Source organism: Euleptes europaea, chromosome 10 (assembly GCF_029931775.1).
Source record: "Euleptes europaea isolate rEulEur1 chromosome 10, rEulEur1.hap1, whole genome shotgun sequence".
Lineage (NCBI taxonomy): Eukaryota > Metazoa > Chordata > Lepidosauria > Squamata > Sphaerodactylidae > Euleptes > Euleptes europaea.
This window is the reverse complement of record NC_079321.1, coordinates 18,337,171-18,354,595: the sequence shown is the minus strand read 5'-3', so window position 1 is coordinate 18,354,595 and position 17,425 is coordinate 18,337,171. Positions and strand designations below refer to the sequence as shown.

The 17,425-nt window shown below is 44.0% G+C and overlaps 1 protein-coding gene across 4 annotated transcripts in view; it reads left to right on the top strand.

Moving 5' to 3' along the window:
- FBXW11 (F-box and WD repeat domain containing 11) overlaps positions 1-17,078 on the top strand; it is a 123,105-nt gene extending 106,027 nt beyond the window's left edge. For all 4 annotated transcript variants that reach the window (XM_056856415.1, XM_056856412.1, XM_056856416.1 and 1 more), the window contains 8 exons: positions 1,415-1,552; positions 2,849-2,967; positions 8,461-8,710; positions 10,234-10,352; positions 12,326-12,436; positions 12,542-12,620; positions 15,212-15,399; positions 16,582-17,078. In XM_056856415.1, the coding sequence (XP_056712393.1) occupies positions 1,415-1,552; positions 2,849-2,967; positions 8,461-8,710; positions 10,234-10,352; positions 12,326-12,436; positions 12,542-12,620; positions 15,212-15,373 (978 nt within the window). In that variant the 3' untranslated portion in view covers positions 15,374-15,399; positions 16,582-17,078. The remainder of the gene's footprint in view (positions 1-1,414; positions 1,553-2,848; positions 2,968-8,460; positions 8,711-10,233; positions 10,353-12,325; positions 12,437-12,541; positions 12,621-15,211; positions 15,400-16,581) is intronic.
- Positions 17,079-17,425: the final 347 nt, after the last annotated feature.

Genomic DNA, 17,425 nt, shown 5'->3' with positions numbered 1-17,425 from the left:
CAGCTGTTCATTGAAGTCTTCGGTGCAGACACACATCCCTCCCTCCGACCCCGCTGTCAACCTAAAAAAAAAAAAAAGACAGGGAAGAATTAGTAGAAGAGGAATGTAACGGATCAGAGAGTTGGGGTTAATTATCCTACTCTTCTGTACCCAGTCCTGGCCCTATTTTCAGGATCACTGGGGAACCATCTACTACATTGGCTAAGGTTGGCGGCGGGTGAGGAACTGAGGAGGGAGGGGATGCCCCGCCCAGGAGCACCCGGTGGTTTCGGCACCAAGCCGGCCTGCTGCTCAAGGGGAAGGGCATCCCCCTTAAAGGTCTAAGGCTAATAAAAGTTTCCGGCGGCAGGCCTGCGCGCAGGCGCAGTCCCACATGTGTGTCTGCACCGAAGACTTCAATGAACAGCAGTTACAGGTAAGTGCAACTCTGTTTTGCCATGGTGCTCACCGGTGTATTTCCTGGCACCCACTTGTTTCTTAGGGAAATCCCTTCCCCAAAGCAAAAAGCCAGCCCTGGTTTTATTCTGTCACATTGGAGCAGGAGGCGCGTCAGAAGGGCACAGGAGTCTGCAGGGAGTACCCATCCAGAAACAGCTGTAGGACACTTAATTAGGAACCTCGCAATGTTTTGTGATTGCTCCCCCTCCCATGGCACCCCTTTATGGAGGTGCCTACTCAATAATGCTAGGAAACATTGAAGGCAGCAGGAAAAGCGGAAGACCCAACATGAAATGGACTGACTTGGTCAAGGAAGCCACTGCCCTCAGTTTGCAAGACCTCAGCAAGGCTGTTAGATAGGGGCGTTTTGGAGGCCATTGATTCATAGGGTGGCCATAAGTCGGAAGTGATTTGACGGCACTTAACACATGCACAAACACTGTTCTCAAAGTTCTAGAAGTGTCCCCAGGCTTAACAAGGTTTGTAATGCCTGTTGTAGTATATGAACATAGTCTTGGATGTTCTTTAAACCAACAGATTAAAGAATTGCAGAGGAGGAGGCAAAGTTTCTTTTAGCTGCTGTGAGGATTCGAGGAATCAAGCATAAACCTATTGGATTGTTGTCATGATTGATCTATTTCATTTACATATAAACTGTACTATTTTATCTGGATACATGATTGTAACTAATTAATATGCCATTAAAGGTTGATCGATTAAAGTATTTTTAACGCACTGGTGTCAAGAAATTGAATTGTTTATGAATCAGGAATCATGTAGACTATTGCATGATGTATTCTTAGCTAAGCTCATTCTCTCCTTTTTTTCATTTGACTGATTATTTAGTAGATTTCTTCCTCACTTGATTTTGATATCGTTAAGTGTTTGCCTTCCGGTGTTTTAACAAATGACATTAAACAGTTTTTTAAAAGGACTGCCCTGTCGTATCACACTGACCAGTTTTGTTCTCTTGCAGACTATAGAGTCTAACTGGCGATGCGGAAGGCACAACTTGCAAAGAATTCAGTGCCGATCTGAAAACAGTAAAGGGGTCTACTGCTTACAGTATGACGATGAGAAGATCATCAGTGGCCTTCGAGACAACTCCATTAAGGTAGCAAAGGACTTCCTTGTCTCTACATTTTGCCTGGAAGGCAAACCGCCGAAACTCGGCGCACTCTGGCTTTGCCCTGGCACGGCTGGCTGCATTTTCCAAGGGGATTTACCTGTCTTGTTTTTCTTCTGGCGAGATTTCTCGTCTGTCGTTGTGCGACAGCAGAACACCTGCCCGCCTGCAGCAGAGGAACACTCAAGGTCTCGCAAGCCGCCTTGGAATGCAAAATCCTGGCTGTCGAACCTTTGTTATGTTCCGCTTATATCAGAATTTTGAAAGCAGGTGATAAAGAAACTGATATAATTTAAAAGCTGTCAGAATGTGCCAGAGGTTTAAAGCTTGATGCTCACCTCCTTTATTTAATTTGTACCCTTCTAATTGGGTGGGGGGGAACTATGGCAGGGAAGGAAAAAGGAGCAGATTGGACCCAGGAGATGTTACAGAGCGCTAGACATTTAAGGGTCTGGAAAAGGGAGCTGAAAAACACATGTGGTTGTGCAGCCTGAAGCGTCACCTTTTTGTCCCTGGCAGAACTCATCCAGATCTAGCTTTTGACACTGCTGTGGAAATGACACACATATTGCCAAGGGTGTTTGTAGCCATGAGAGGTTGCTTAAGAAAAGGGAGGGGGCTGGAACACCAGCTAGGTGGTCATTTTGTTCCCCATCAGTCTTACCATTTCCCCCGTCCCACTGAATTTCAAGATGTGGAGCTGTCTTCTCCCCACATCAGCACAGCTACGCATAGTTCCTGCTCTTTCCAAAAGATACAAGGTACAAAAACAAACAAAACAATGAGTCAGTTCAGATGCTTAAGGTTTGTTTAACCTAACCTGTGACATCACACTGACAGTGATGTGAGTGCACTAAAGGGTTTGGGCATCTCAAACTGGGACCTGAAGCCATTGAGAGGGAGTAGACCTCTGAAACCCAGCGCTAGGAGGCAACGTCAGGGGAAGGTCTTGACCCCTCTGCCCTGATAAATGAGTTGGTGATGCAAGGCTTTGCCATAAGTTGGGTGCCACAAGGCAGGCTGGGGTAGCTGTCAGGTGGCAGAAGCAGGGCACCAAAGTCAGAATTTGCATAGATTACCCAGGATTTGCTGATCATCTGCAGACTAGTTCCTGATTTCAGCAAGTGACCACAGCTGAAATAAGCCACGGTTTTGTGTTACATCTGAACTGACCCAGTGAAACCAACTCTCTTGGCAGAGGGGGCTGGTGGTTCATAGCTTTATGGCCGAGAGAAAGAAGTTGACTCCACATGTAGCTCATTCACCTGGACTTGTTTTTGGCAGGTTTGGGACAAAACAGGACTGGAATGTTTGAAAGTATTAACAGGACACACCGGCTCTGTTCTCTGCCTGCAGTATGATGAAAGAGTCATTGTAACCGGGTCTTCGGATTCCACGGTGAGGTAAGCATTTGTATAAGTTCAGGTTTTGGTGAGAAGCAGGCTGAGATCATGGAGATGCCCAGCAAAAGGTTATCTGGGCAGTGGCAGTGGCACTGGGGATTGAACCTAGGACCTTCTGCATGCCAAGCAGGTGCTCTACCACTGAGCCACAGCCTCTCCTAGAGCCATCTGGTCTGGTTTTGTCCAATTATGTCTGGTTTTGTGCCATAATACTTAAAAAATAAGCACAGCAGTACAGTTCCTTAACTGATCCCTATGAAAGTGCCAACCTAATGCATCCTCTCTTCTTGCTGCTGTTCACAACAACAGTAGCTATGCCCAATGCAGGAGATAAATCTTCCCCCTCCCCTTTCTAAAACCTGCTCCTCAACACGCTAATCTGACGAGTAAGATTTGTAGACAAAGGAGAATATGAGCGCTGCAGGTCTCAGTTTGATCTAGAACTTCCCAAACCCCTTGCTCAAGAATATGTTCGTGTTGTAACACACAGCAAGGAGGCCTTTGGCTGCATGGAGAAGTCTAAAGGCATTCCCTCACCACTGGGTAACTAACCACATCCAGCCAATCCCAACCAGATATACACATGTGAACACATGAAGCTGCCTTATACTGAATCAGACCATCGAGGTCCATCAAAGTCAGTATTGTCTACTCTGACCGGAAGCAGCTCTCCAAGGTCTCAGGCAGAGGTCACCTACTTGCCTGGTTCCTTTAACTGGAGATGCCAGGGATTGAACATGGGACCTTCTGCATGCAAAGCATATGCTCTACCACTCAGCCACAGCCCCTCCCCTAAACTGTAAACTGATTGGTTGCGATAGGGTTTCTGGTTCCAGAAAAGAGGCTTTCAAGAACCTCTTCCTCTTTGCGTTCAGTAGTTAAAACATTTTCAGAAGCTCCAGTCACAAAATTATCAAAGGCGTGTACAGAGTGCTTTTGATTTATCACTAAGGGTGTGATCCTACGCATGTTTAATCGGAATTAAGTCCTTGTACATTCAGTAGGATTCCGTCTCAGGTAAGCTTATATATGATTGTAGACTGAAGAAAGTTTGGTGTTCTCTGGGCATAGAAAACAACACTTTGGAGGGTGTGTGTGTCCATCGTTCAGTTCAGCAACTGAATTAATGAAGCTGTTACTTTCCATCACCCTTCAACTTCTTAGAGTTCGGGAAGAGGCTGAAGCAGAATATTTTTTTCCCTTCACACTAAGAGAAGTACCTGTTGCAGCATCAAGAGTGCATTGTGACGTATGCGCCTTAACCCTGTTCTCCATGGACTCCTCTAACTAACAAAACAAAGTCTTTACAGGTGCGGGATGGGGGGTGGGGCGGTAATTGTTTAGAATGAATTGAGCATGTGTTTTTTTAAAAATCACATTCTGCTGTGTTGGCCTGATTCTGAAAGGGGGGGGTGATTTAAAGGGATAGACAAGACCGTGCCCTAGTTCAGGGTAGGCTTTGGTAGCCATAAAATTTCTCCTTTGGTGAGTGCCACTGATCGGTCACTGTTTTTTCCTCCTCTTCTATGGGGAGGAAAAAAGATTGATAGGCCTTGTCAGTAACCAGTCATGGGCTCAGAGGGAGCCATAAGGACAGCGAGAATAAAAAGGTAAATGTCCCCTGTGCAAGCACCCGGTCAGTCCTGACCCATGGGGTGACATCACATCCCGACGTTTACTAGGCAAACTTTGTTTACAGGGTGGTGTGCCAGTGCCTTCCCCAGTCATCTTCCCTTTACCCCCAGAAAGCCGGGTACTCATTTTACCGACCTCGAAAGGATGGAAGAATGAGTCAACCTTGAGCCTGCCACCAGAAACCAACTTCTGTTGGGATCGAACTCAGGTCGTGAGCAGAGCTTTTGACTGCAGTACTGCAGCTTACCACTCTGCTCCACGGGGCTCTTACATTGAGAATACTGCAGCTTTAAATGGGGAGGAGGAAGCCCTTTGTCTCTGTAGGGCAGGACTTTATTGCATTTGTCGTTAAACAAGGCAGAGTGGCTATATTGCTGGAAGTCTGCCTCCCCTAGGACATCTGGTAAGGCGAGGGGGGCTGGGGGGGCTAGGTTGGTGGGGTACTGCCCCCATTGCTTTTAACGGACCAGCCTCCACTGTTTCTAGGTGCAGTGTTTCTTTTAAAAAAGAGAAGGGAGGAGTTCTGACTCTAGAATGGCATTTTCTCTAACCCGTCCGGCTGACTGGCTAGTCTTGGGCAAATTGATTTTTAAGAACGCTTCATTAGGCTTTTTCTCCCTGGTGTGCATCCACCAGCTTTGTTCTTGGGCTATTTCTTGGGAACTGCTGGTACACTTTCCTACCACATCCTGAGTCGAAGTGCCGATTTGTGCTGTGCCCTTGTGGCTTTTGGCTCAGGGCAGCCAGTCTGCCGTTAAAGAAACTCCCTGCCCTCTGATCTTCCATACAATGTTTGGGCGTTGCGAGGAATGTTGGATCTGCTCCTGTTGAAGAGGCGCAGATCTGGCTGGGAAAGGGCTGGTTTTCAGACATCAGGCTGCAAGACAATTATGTATCTATTCCAGTCAGCAGCCCAGGAGAGCCTTACTCACCAGCTGCTGCTCTGAGTATGCACAAACTGCAAAGAACAGCGCAACTTCTGGGACTGGGGGGAGGAGGAGTATTTTCAGGTGTTCATAGTTCACTTTCTCCATAGCAGATTAAAAAGTCATAATAAAAGCATATTTTGGAATCGAAATAAAGAACATTGCAATCTAAAATAACCGTGCTAGCTCCAGCTAGGAAAAGAAAAATCAAAATGTTTGTCCAGATGAATAGCCTCACGTCTATTGAAATGAGCCGAAAGCAGCCTCCTGGTAATCCTGCAGCCCTTTCAAAAGACAGGGAGAGGAAAGCATCCCCTAACCTCATTGGGGACTCACTGCGTGCCCTCTGGGCAGCACTGCAATGGGCCCTGCTTGTAGCTGAAGTGACAGTATGTATAACAGGGCCTCATCTATGAAGTGGAGACAGCGATGTAGGTAGGTTGAGGCGGTCTTGGGCTGTGAAGGCTTTTCAGATATGAGCCCCAATACCCTGGACCCGGAGCAAGTAGGCAGCAAATGCAGTTGCTGCAATATTGGTGGACTCTGTTCCGATTTCTCAGCGTTCGAGTCAAGGTAAGGCAGCAGATTACACCTTCCAAGGATAGCTGGTTCCTCGCTCTGCAGGAGCAGTTGGTAGGAACACATTGTAATTCCAGGATGTCAGGTGCACTGTACGAAGCTGAAATCAGCTGGCCTTTTCTTTTGGTTACTGACTAGTCTGCACCCCTCCCTGATATCAACTGATCTTCTAGATCACTGGTTCCCAACCAGGGGTCCGTGGACCCCCAGGGGTCCATGAGAACTAAACCAGGGGTCCGCGAAACAAAGTTATAAACCCATAATAAATTAATATTTACGCGGGCAGCATGGCAGCAAACGCAGAGCGCGGCAGTGACTCGCGGGAGCAACGTGCGACAAGTAAGGAACATGCGGGGGCGGGGAGGCCAGGGGAGGGTGCAAGCGAGCCTCACACAATCACACACAACAGGAGAAACACTAGCTGTCAAAGAGGTTTTAGGGATGGAAGCCAAAAAGAAAATACTAGAAATACCTCTATCGAACAACACGGTAAAAGCTCGAATTGAAATTATGTCAAATGACATCGAGGAGCAGCTTGTTTAGAAAATAAACAATTTGCCATGTTTCACTTTGCAGTGTAATGAATCGACAGAAGTTTCTAATTGCAGTCAGTTGCTTGTATTTGTATGCTTTTTAGATGATGACAACACTATTAAAGAGGAATTATTGATTTCGCGGAAACGAAACAACGTCAAAAGGTATTGACGTCATGAATATAATCGACGTCATGAATTTTAAGTGCATTGTACAATATGTTGAGAAACACAGCTTTATGTGGGAAAAGCTCGCCGGCTTCTGTACGGATGGCGCTCCAGCCATGTTAGGATCATGCTCCGGTCTAGCAACATTAATAAAACAGAAGAATCCTTCAGCAATAACAACTCATTGTATCATACATTGTCAGGCGTTAGCTTCCAAGACTCTTCCTAAAAGCCTTGTTAATACCATGGAAATGGCCATAAAAGTGGTCAATGTTATTAAAAGCAGCGCCTTAAATACACGCCTTTTTAAAAAACTGTGCACTGAAATGGACTTCGATCATGAGACTCTTCTTTTCACACCAAAGTTCGTTGGCTATCGAAAGGCAATATGCTGGGAAGGTTATTTGAACTAAGAAAAGAGGTTGAGCTGTTTCTAGCCGAGAAGAAAATTAAAGATTTACTAGACCTGTTTTCTGATTCGAACAGTCAGATGCATTTGGCTTATCTTGTGGATGTTTTCTCACATTTGAATAAACTAAACTTTCAGTTGCAAGGTTCTGGAAACAAAAATTTAGCAGGTGTGGGAACCATTTTTATGTTTGAAAATAAACTGTGTGCCTTTATTTGCAAGCTTCAATTATGGGTTGGCGAAAACAATTATTCTGCGTTTGTGACATTAAAAGCACTGGTCAATGATAGTAAAGATGACATGATCACCGCAAATATACAAGACAACATCAGAAGTCATTGCAAATGCTGGTCGATGAATTCCACCGTTACTTCCCGGAATATAACCAGACAGAATCAAAAGATACCCAAAAGCTGATTCACAATCCTTTTGGTATTGCTGTTGAAGAGGTTGCAGAAGAAATCCAGGAAGAGCTCATTGAATTCCAAAATGATAGGCACTGTAAGGATGCGTTTGAATCAGTTTCTCTTGAAGAGTTCTGGTGTAAAAAAGCAATTTCATATCATACAGTTCGGGGATTCGCCTTGCGATATCTTATGCTCTTCTCCACAACTTATTTATGCGAACAAGGGTTTTCTGCTTTGCTTATAATTAAGAACAAGACCAGAAATCGATTGGAAGCAAGTGATGATATTCATGTAGCTCTGAGCAACAGTATTAGCCCCAGAATTGCCCAGCTTGTAAAAAGGATGCAAGCTCAAAAATCACATTGATTTACAATTAAAAGTTCTCTATTATAAAAAATATATTCAAATATTATTCTAAGTTTAATGTTTAACTAAGTTATGATTAAAGTTTATTTTCAAATTCTCTGAATTTTTATTTTGAACCTTGGGGTCCCTGCACCGAACAAAAAAGTCCTAGTGGTCCCTGGTCAAAAAAAAGTTGGGAACCAATCTAGATAAACTCACCATGTGGGCTTTTAGGCCTTATCCACAGTCCTCAGACAGGTGGCGGCTGTCCTCATGCCCGTATGTGCTTCTTTGCCTGACTGAAGGAGCTGAACTCACTGAATTTAGTTTTTTTTTTTTAAATGTGGGATACATGTGTTTATGTGTTGTTAGAAATGTTGTAGGGCATTGAGATTGAGAGCTGCCTTAAAGAGCAGACAACCTTTCCCCCGCTTGGTTTCATTTGACTTCATCCAGAATCCAGTTAATTTTTTTCCCTTTTTTTTTGGCAGGGTGTGGGACGTGAACACTGGTGAAGTCCTGAACACGCTGATCCATCACAACGAGGCGGTGCTTCACCTGCGCTTCAGTAATGGCTTAATGGTGACCTGCTCGAAAGACAGATCGATCGCTGTTTGGGACATGGCCTCGCCGACCGATATCACTCTGCGCCGTGTATTGGTGGGCCATCGGGCGGCCGTTAACGTTGTAGATTTTGATGACAAGTATATTGTATCCGCCTCCGGGGACAGGACCATTAAAGTAAGTCAGCAATCAGTTCCTCAGAATTGTAAGTTTCCAAAGGAATGGTGAATAAGCCTGTCAGGCACATTTCCGAGGGGATGATAAATTCCCTGTTAGTGTTAGCATTCCAAGAACGTAAGAAGAGCCATGCTGGATCAGACCAAAGGCCCATTTAGACCAGCGTTGTGTTCACGCAGTGGTTGACCAGCTGCCTCTAGGACAAAACTTCTTAAACTGTGGGTCGCGACCCCTTACAGGGTTGCGTAACTGAATGTGGGAGTGACAAAAAATTTGGCAGTATAAAATAGGTATACAAATCAAACATTTACTGATATATATACCTATATACCCAGGGTCGCGTAAAAATTTCTCAGGCGAAAAGGGGTCGCGAATGGAAAAAGTTTAAGAAGCCCTGCTCTAGGAAGCCCACAGGCAGGACTTCAACAGCATCCTCCTGCCCAGGCTCCCCAGCAACTGATATGAAGAGGCATACTGCCTTTAATACTAGAGGTAGTCGTCATCCGTCATGACAAGTAGCCATTGATAGCCCCATCCTCCATGAATTTGACCACTCCCCTTTTAAAGTCTTCCAAGTTGCCAGCCATCACTGCCTCCTGTGGCAGCGAGTTCCACAATTCTGGCAAAGTGGCATAAACATTTCCCAAATTTGGGGTACGTCTGTGGCTGTTGTCTGCTAAATGTTTGCATAAGATAGCTGTCTGTATTTTTTCTCCAAATGATTTTTTAAAATTTCAGTTGGAACTACACTAGACATGTAGCAAACCTGTAGTCGTCTGTCTGTCTATCTATCGATTTATCTTTCCTCAATGTCAGTATTCATTTTTTATTCCAAAGGGGTAGCCATGTTAGTCTCTTGAAGCAAAATAAAACAAAAATCCAGTGACACGTTGAAGACAGACAACATTTATTTCATTGTGAGTTTTTGTGTGTCACTGCTCGCTTCCTCGGATATGTCTGACATATCTTAACAGGCTGAGTGATGACTCATGAAAGCTCAAACTGAAATAAATGTTGTTAATCCTTAATGATATTTTATTTGACCAAACGTGTAGGTACCTGCCCTCCAGCAAGAGAACTGCTTGGCGAAGTGGTCCTTTTTCTGGAGGGCGGGTGGGTCAAATAACGTGGTACAGCCCGCATGGGGCCTCGCTCAAAGACAGAGAGGCAGAACTTTGGAAATGTTGGGACTTCGTTCTGGCAAAGCTGCTCTTGGCATGCTCCCAAAGAGCCGTGTCCCAGCATTCCCAGCGTACTGCCTCCTGTTATGGAAACTGGCCCATCGAATACTTGACGATGACAGCTTTAAAAAAGCATATTATGAAGCAGTCTTAATCTGCATTGAAAATACTTCAAGCTCTACCAGACGTGACAACGTTTCATCTGAAAAACATGAATAAGCTACTAACAGTGTAATTAGAGGTAAATGTCTGACATGAAAACTTCAGTAAATTTGCAATGCTTCTAAACTGTTGCGTTATACAGGATTTCAGAACTTTCTGATGTGTGTGTATCCCCCACAGGTCTGGAGCACCAGCACATGTGAATTTGTTCGCACTCTTAACGGGCACAAGCGGGGCATTGCTTGCCTCCAGTACAGGGATCGACTTGTTGTGAGTGGATCATCAGACAATACTATTAGGTAGGTAGATAGCCGATTTGCTTGTCCTTGGGGAATACTTGTGAGGGATTGTAATGTTCCTTTTCTGTGTGCTTCTGTTTTTGCTCGTATAAGCAGCAAGGCAGATCTGTGCTAACTTTGGTTCAGGCTGTTGTAGATCCTAGCAGGCCCCAAGCTGGAATGTCATGCGGACTCCCATTCCCTCCCTGCCTCCCTCCTGCTTCCTGCTTCACTGGCCTTGGCTTCTGTAGATTGCAATAACGAGCTTCTTGGGACCTTTTGATGTTCTGGTGCGAGGCATAGCCTGACACGATTATCTCATGGTTCTCAAAACATGTAACGGACATCTGCTGTGTAGAAATGTTTATAATCTTGCTCTTTTGGAAATGCTAGCACTTGCAACTTTGACCCTGTAGGAGCCTAGTCATACCTGATGCGTTCCAATAAACTTACCTGTTTCTGAATGGTCGTCTGAGCAAGTGATTTTATGGAAACTGCCCAGGGAGGCTGGAAAGCCTTACATTAGAATGTGAGGGATTGTAATGTTCCTTTTCTGTGTGCTTCTGTTTTTGCTCGTATAAGCAGCAAGGCAGATCTGTGCTAACTTTGGTTCAGGCTGTTGTAGATCCTAGCAGGCCCCAAGCTGGAATGTCATGCTGACTCCCATTCCCTCCCTGCCTCCCTCCTGCTTCCTTGTCATCCCCGTTGCCTGCCATAGCTGTCCAAACGTGGTACAGGAGCAGGAATCGAGGCAAAGGGACTTGCAACTTAATGTAAGGCTTTCCAGTCTCCCTGGGCAGTTTCCATAAAATCACTTGCTCAGACGACCATTCAGAAACAGGTAAGTTTATTGGAACGCATCAGGTATGACTAGGCCCCTACAGGGTCAAAGTTGCAAGTGCTAGCATTTCCAAAAGAGCAAGATTATAAACATTTCTACACAGCAGATGTCCGTTACATGTTTTGAGAACCATCAGATAATCGTGTCAGGCTATGCCTTGCACCAGAACATCAAAAGGTCCCAAGAAGCTCGTTATTGCAATCTACAGAAGCCAAGGCCAGTGAAGCAGGAAGCAGGAGGGAGGCAGGGAGGGAATGGGAGTCCGCATGACATTCCAGCTTGGGGCCTGCTAGGATCTACAACAGCCTGAATCAAAGTTAGTACAGATCTGCCTTGCTGCTTATACGAGCAAAAACAGAAGCACACAGAAAAGGAACATTACAATCCCTCACAATACTGTGAATGCAAAGGGCAAGGACATTTCTCTGTCAATGTAATCATTGCCATTCCATCCTCTGAGCTGATGTCCCAGGTATCACGGGTTGGATCCAGTGATTCCCTTCCACTCATTGTTCCTCCAGCAGAGAAGGACTTTGCTGAAGGACAGTCACTGATCAACCTAATACTCTCAAGTTCTGCTTTGCACAGTTTTCTAAAAGCCCCAAAGGCAGGAATTTGCTTGACATCTGGCAGACAGGGTCAGCCCTGCTTAGTACTTGGATGGATGACCACCAAGGAAGTCTAGGGTCCCTGTGCGGAGGCAGGCAATGATAAACCACCACTGAATGTCTCTTGCCTTGAAAACCCTTAATGGGTCGCCATAAGTTGGCTGCGACTTGACAGCGCTTTCCACCACCAGTCAAACTAACGATTCATGCAGGCTGTGAACTCTGCATCCGTGGAGATGGTGGTCAGATTTTTCCAGGGGATGTGCACAGAATGACCACAGGGTGGTTCAGCGGTGACCTTTAGTGTTTAGCTGTAGACACGGGGGGCTTGGATCCAGGCTTGACATTTTTGCAGGCACAAGGACTTCCACCCGTGAAGTGCCATTTTCTCCCCTCTCCCTTCCTGCAGCTGCACAGTTCTGAGGAAAAATAATAACGTTGCTGCTACTTTTTTTCATGAGCAGAGAAATGGTAAAATATATACGAGGGAGATGATACATGTTGGATGGAAGTCTTTAAACAGCCACATGTGATGTTTCTTTAAGGCTCTGGGACATCGAATGCGGGGCCTGTCTGAGAGTACTAGAAGGACACGAAGAACTGGTTCGGTGCATCAGATTTGATAACAAGAGGATTGTAAGCGGAGCCTATGACGGGTATGTGCTGGGAGTGGTCTCTCTTTCCAGCGTCTGATGCTTTCTGTGATGCGTGAGGGTTTGGCATCTTTTTGTAATTTCCTTTTCACCACTTGCTCTTCACAGTAAAATCAAAGTTTGGGACTTGCAAGCTGCTCTTGACCCTCGGGCCCCAGCGAGTACACTGTGCTTACGCACATTGGTGGTATGTAGACAGCAATGTGTTTTGCAGTTTGTATGTGCTGATGTTTTTGTGGTGGTTTGATGCAAATATAAGGTTAAGAAACATCAAATACAGTTACCAATTGCAGCAATTAAGGTATTAAGTCTTTAAAAACTCAGTGTGCCTCCATCTGAAGCCGCTTAAGCTACTGTGATCAGTGGTTATAATTGTAGGATTTATACCTCCCTGAAAGGTATGGTTCCTTATGTATTATAGCCACCCCAAGTAGTGATGCAACCTAATTGAATTAGTTTAACATTCTTTTCATTGCTACGCTTCAGAATTATTAAAGGTAAAGGTCCCCTGTGCAAGCACCGGGTCATTCCTGGCCCATGGGGTGATGTCACATCCCGTCGTTTACTAGGTAGACTTTTGTTTACCGGGTGGTTTGCCAGTGCCTTCCCCAGTCTGTTCAGATACCTTTATTGGCATATCCAACATTCAAGCCTTCCCCAGTCATCTTCCCTTTACCCCCAGCAAGCTGGGTACTCATTTTACCGACCTCGGAAGGATGGAAGAATGAGTCAACCTTGAGCCAGCTACCTGAAACCAATAATATAAAATCACAGTGGGTAGCCGTGTTAGTCTGTCTGCAGTAGTAGAAAAGAGCAAGAGTCCAGTAGCACCTTAAAGACTAACAAAAATATTTTCTGGCAGGGTATGAGCTTTCTGAAGAAGTGAGTATCTGAAGAAGTGAGCTGTGGCTCACGAAAGCTCATACCCTGCCAGAAAATATTTTTGTTAGTCTTTAAGGTGCTACTGGACTCTTGCTCTTTTCTACTAATATAAAATCAGTATATACACAATAAATGTAAGAAAAGCAAAACAAGCTAGTTTACATGACAAAAGTTTCACAGATCTAAATATCACAATCAAAAATTATTGATTTTTGGTACCTAGCAATTGTCTGAAAGGTGGATGTCCGTTGTACGTGGGTGCAATGTAAAAGTGAAGGACATACTTCTGTGTGAACATGAGGTCTTCAGGATGAGATTCAGAATGCTCTGAAATGTTATCAGAGCAGCAGATTGCTTGAATTTCCCTGTCTTCTGGATAGGAATCTCTATGTTTCCCATTCCAGTTTTAAGAAAATATTCTATGTTTCCACATTATACATCCCTCATCCTGTCTCCCAAAAGTATAAATACGAAAGGGGTGGCCTCTGATAATTTTTTTTTAAAAGGCTCTGGGTGATTTTTCTCCCAAGTTTTGTATTTTTGTGTAGATAGTTTGCCTTTGGAATGGAAAGATGCATCCACTTAGAATTCGAGATGTTCTTTTATTCAAATGCTAAGAATTAAGTGTTTAGTTAGATTCTGAATGTTAGAGGAATATATGCCAAATTTTCTGCACTCACATCAGATACGGCAGCAGGGAGCGTGTATTTGTTACCTGGGTATCTTTGTGGAGGGTATTAAGTGATCTGGTACAGAAACGTTTGCATTTTAAAAAATAGTTTTACACTGGTTGTATCCTTCCTATTATTGCAATCTAGTGAATGGCAAGAGTTCTAAAAGCAAGTGACAGTTTTTTCACCTTCTCCCACCATCCTCCCCAGTACTTTCAAGATGCCATAGTCTTTCCTGGGGGAGAAATGGGAGGTGCTCATCATTTTGCAGTTTGGAAGGGAAGCCATAGCATGTCGGGCTATGGCTGCCAGAACAGTTTCCATGCATAAAATGCAGTTTGCATTGGGCATGATTTATTTATATATTTACACACACACACACACACACACACACTCCATTCTGTGTTTGTAAAAATCTTTGTAACCAGTTCTGTCTAGAGACCCTTTGCTCTGAGCTTCCAAAAACAGAAATGACTTCAGCTGTTCATTGTGTTTCTACTGTCTATAGCAGCTTTTCCATTTCTTACAGTGAAGAGTAGCTCTACATCATGTAAAGGTTCTTTTTTTCTGAATAAGTTGGTTGCTCTACCCCACTTTACCTATTTCAGGATTGCCAGAATTATCCCCACAGTCCTTAGACATGGTCTTTCTAAGTTCGCTTCAGTGTACTTGAGGTTCCTGGTGCCTGGGTTCAGACCTGTTTTTGTCAGTCCTATAAAGAAAAAGCCCTGACCTAGATGGCCCAGGCTAGACTTGATCTCGTCAGATCTCAGAAGCTAAGTATAGTTGGCCCTGGTTAGTATTTGGATGGGAGACCATGAAGGAAGTCCAGTGTTGCTGTGCAGAGGCAGGCAATGGCAAATCGCCTCTGAACATCTCTTGCCTTGAAAACCCTATAGGGTTGCTGTAAGTCAACTGCAACTTGACAGCACTTTCCACCACCATAAATAAAATATTAAAGGGACCCTCATTTGTGATCTCTATATTCAAGCACAGGTCTATCTTAATGCATCTTCACATTTACGGATTCTGACCTATCAATCACTCTTAATGTGCACTGTGGTTGGGGAGGGAAGTGTGCATGCAACAAATGTGGTTGTCACACACAGTGAAGCCATACCTTAATTTGTGGGGGGGGGTCATGTGTGAATATGAATACTAGAATGTGAACCTTGTGGGAGGAATCTTCTGGCCCCATTAACCACTAGTCTTTGCAATTTTCCAGGAACACTCAGGACGTGTTTTTAGACTCCAATTTGATGAATTTCAGATCATTAGTAGTTCCCATGACGATACCATTTTGATTTGGGATTTTTTAAATGTGCCCCCCAATGCACAAAATGAGACACGCTCTCCATCCAGAACATACACTTACATCTCCAGATAACAGTCTGCAATTTACTGCTCTCCAAGGTAAACCTTTATTATTCTAAAGATAATCTTTGTAGCTGCTGCTACTTCTGTTCTTGGTAATGGTCCTGTCAATGTTGAGGTGATTTCTTTTTGGGGCTTTTATTGAGGTTTTCTAGCATGGCAAGACTCTCACATTTTAACTGATTGACTGGCTTGGGCTGTACTGTCATCAACATGGTGGTTATACCCAAATCTTCCTCTATGTTTTCATCACATTTAAAGGAGTTAATGCTTATTCAGTATTTGAAGGCAGGTTGGCTGGATGAGGGTGAATGTGAAATTTAAACAAGACGAGACACAGACGTTGTAGGTTGGGGACTCAGGTCCCTTGGGTGGTGGTAGTCAATCCTGTCCCGTTCCCCTCCCCAGTAGTGGGCTGAGATTTGTGGAGCTAGAATACTATGTGTTAGTCTAAAGACTTCCATGGAATATGTTGTATGGTTGTTCATTGCTCTGTTTATGTATGGTTGTTCATTACTGTGTCTGAGAATACATGTCATTGTCATATATTTTATGAATGTATGTACTTCAAGTGTGCACAATAACTCCCCCCCCACCCAGCACAGTTTTCATGTGGGAAAATGGCTTGTGGGAGGGTGGGGAGAAGTCCTTCCTACCCACACGGCACCATTCTGAGCCCGTTTGGGTGCTCTGTCCTCTCACTCTCTCTGTTTTTTTTTTCAAGTAGCCATTCCGTGCAGCTGATGTGTGGCTGCAGGGAACAAGTGCTGCATTGGGGAACCCCAGGCCCAACCTTTTAAAAACTAATGTTTTGTTTGGCCCTGAGCATCCCCTTTGTGTCAGGAGTCTTTTTAAGGCTGAAGTTGTAATGAATGAAAATTTTATTGTATATAGCCATTGGCCATCACAATTTGCTAAAACAAATAAATAAAATACAAATACAAGAGATTATCAAGTAAAATATTAAATAATGAGAGATACTAAAACATTTCAATTTAAAAGAATTTAGAAGTTAGCTGCTTTTTCCAATACCACGTTAGACCATACTTTCTTTGCTGCAAGAGCAAACAAAGAGACTCTATATGATGCATATGAATCAATATCTGGTTGCCTCATATATGAGACTGTTGGTTATTGGAGTTTGTAGCTGTGTTCTCAAGCATCTGATATCTGCCAGTACCAGGCTGTACCTAATTCAAGCTTGTCATTTTCATCTTGCAGGATTCCACGGTCTTTGAACTGCTGGATATTTGGCTCTTACTCACCTGAAGACATTAGCCACAGCTGAAGTCAGAAGTGGTTCTAGGTGCTGTGTAGATGCGAAGCAGCACAATTCTGTATCTCAACTTGTCTCTTTTTCCAGTCTTTCGTCACTCAGTGATCTCCTCTGAGGAACTGACTAGGAATTCACTGAGTCCAGGTAGAAGAAATCCAGCCTCTCCTTCACTGCGATGCAAGATCCAAAGCTTCATGAGTAAAAAAATTGCCCATATACACTGAACTGATGGCTTGTTTTTCCAGGAGTGAATCAGATGTCAAGGAAGGACTTGGCCTAATTTATATTTGCTTTGCACTTTTGATCTGACTCTGAAGAAGAAAAACATTCTCAGTGAAATGTGGGTGCCAAACACATACCCAGAATGTACAGGGCTTTGCTTTTCAAAGTCATCCTCCTCCTGTAAGACTTTTCTGTTTCATGACCGATTCAGAACCCCCCTTTTTTTTCTGGTTGTTTTTTTTTAACTAGGAATACCGGTTGGACTGATTAGTAATATTTCTGAACGGCTCAGTAATATTTTGGATGACAATTTACTTCTGCTCCAGTAATTTGCTTTAATTTAAAGAGATTGTAAAATGGGCTAGATGATCTAAACTAGATGTACAGCACTGTCTTTTTTTTTCTCCTTTTAACTGTGCTCTGAACTACAACCGTCCTCCACCTAATGTTTGGTATAGTTGGATCCTTCCTGTGTGCTTGCCTCATTGTTTCCAATACTGTTAACTGTATAAGCATGTAGATATAATGTACATAACATTGTAACCTCCAAGTGCTGGGAGTCGGGGT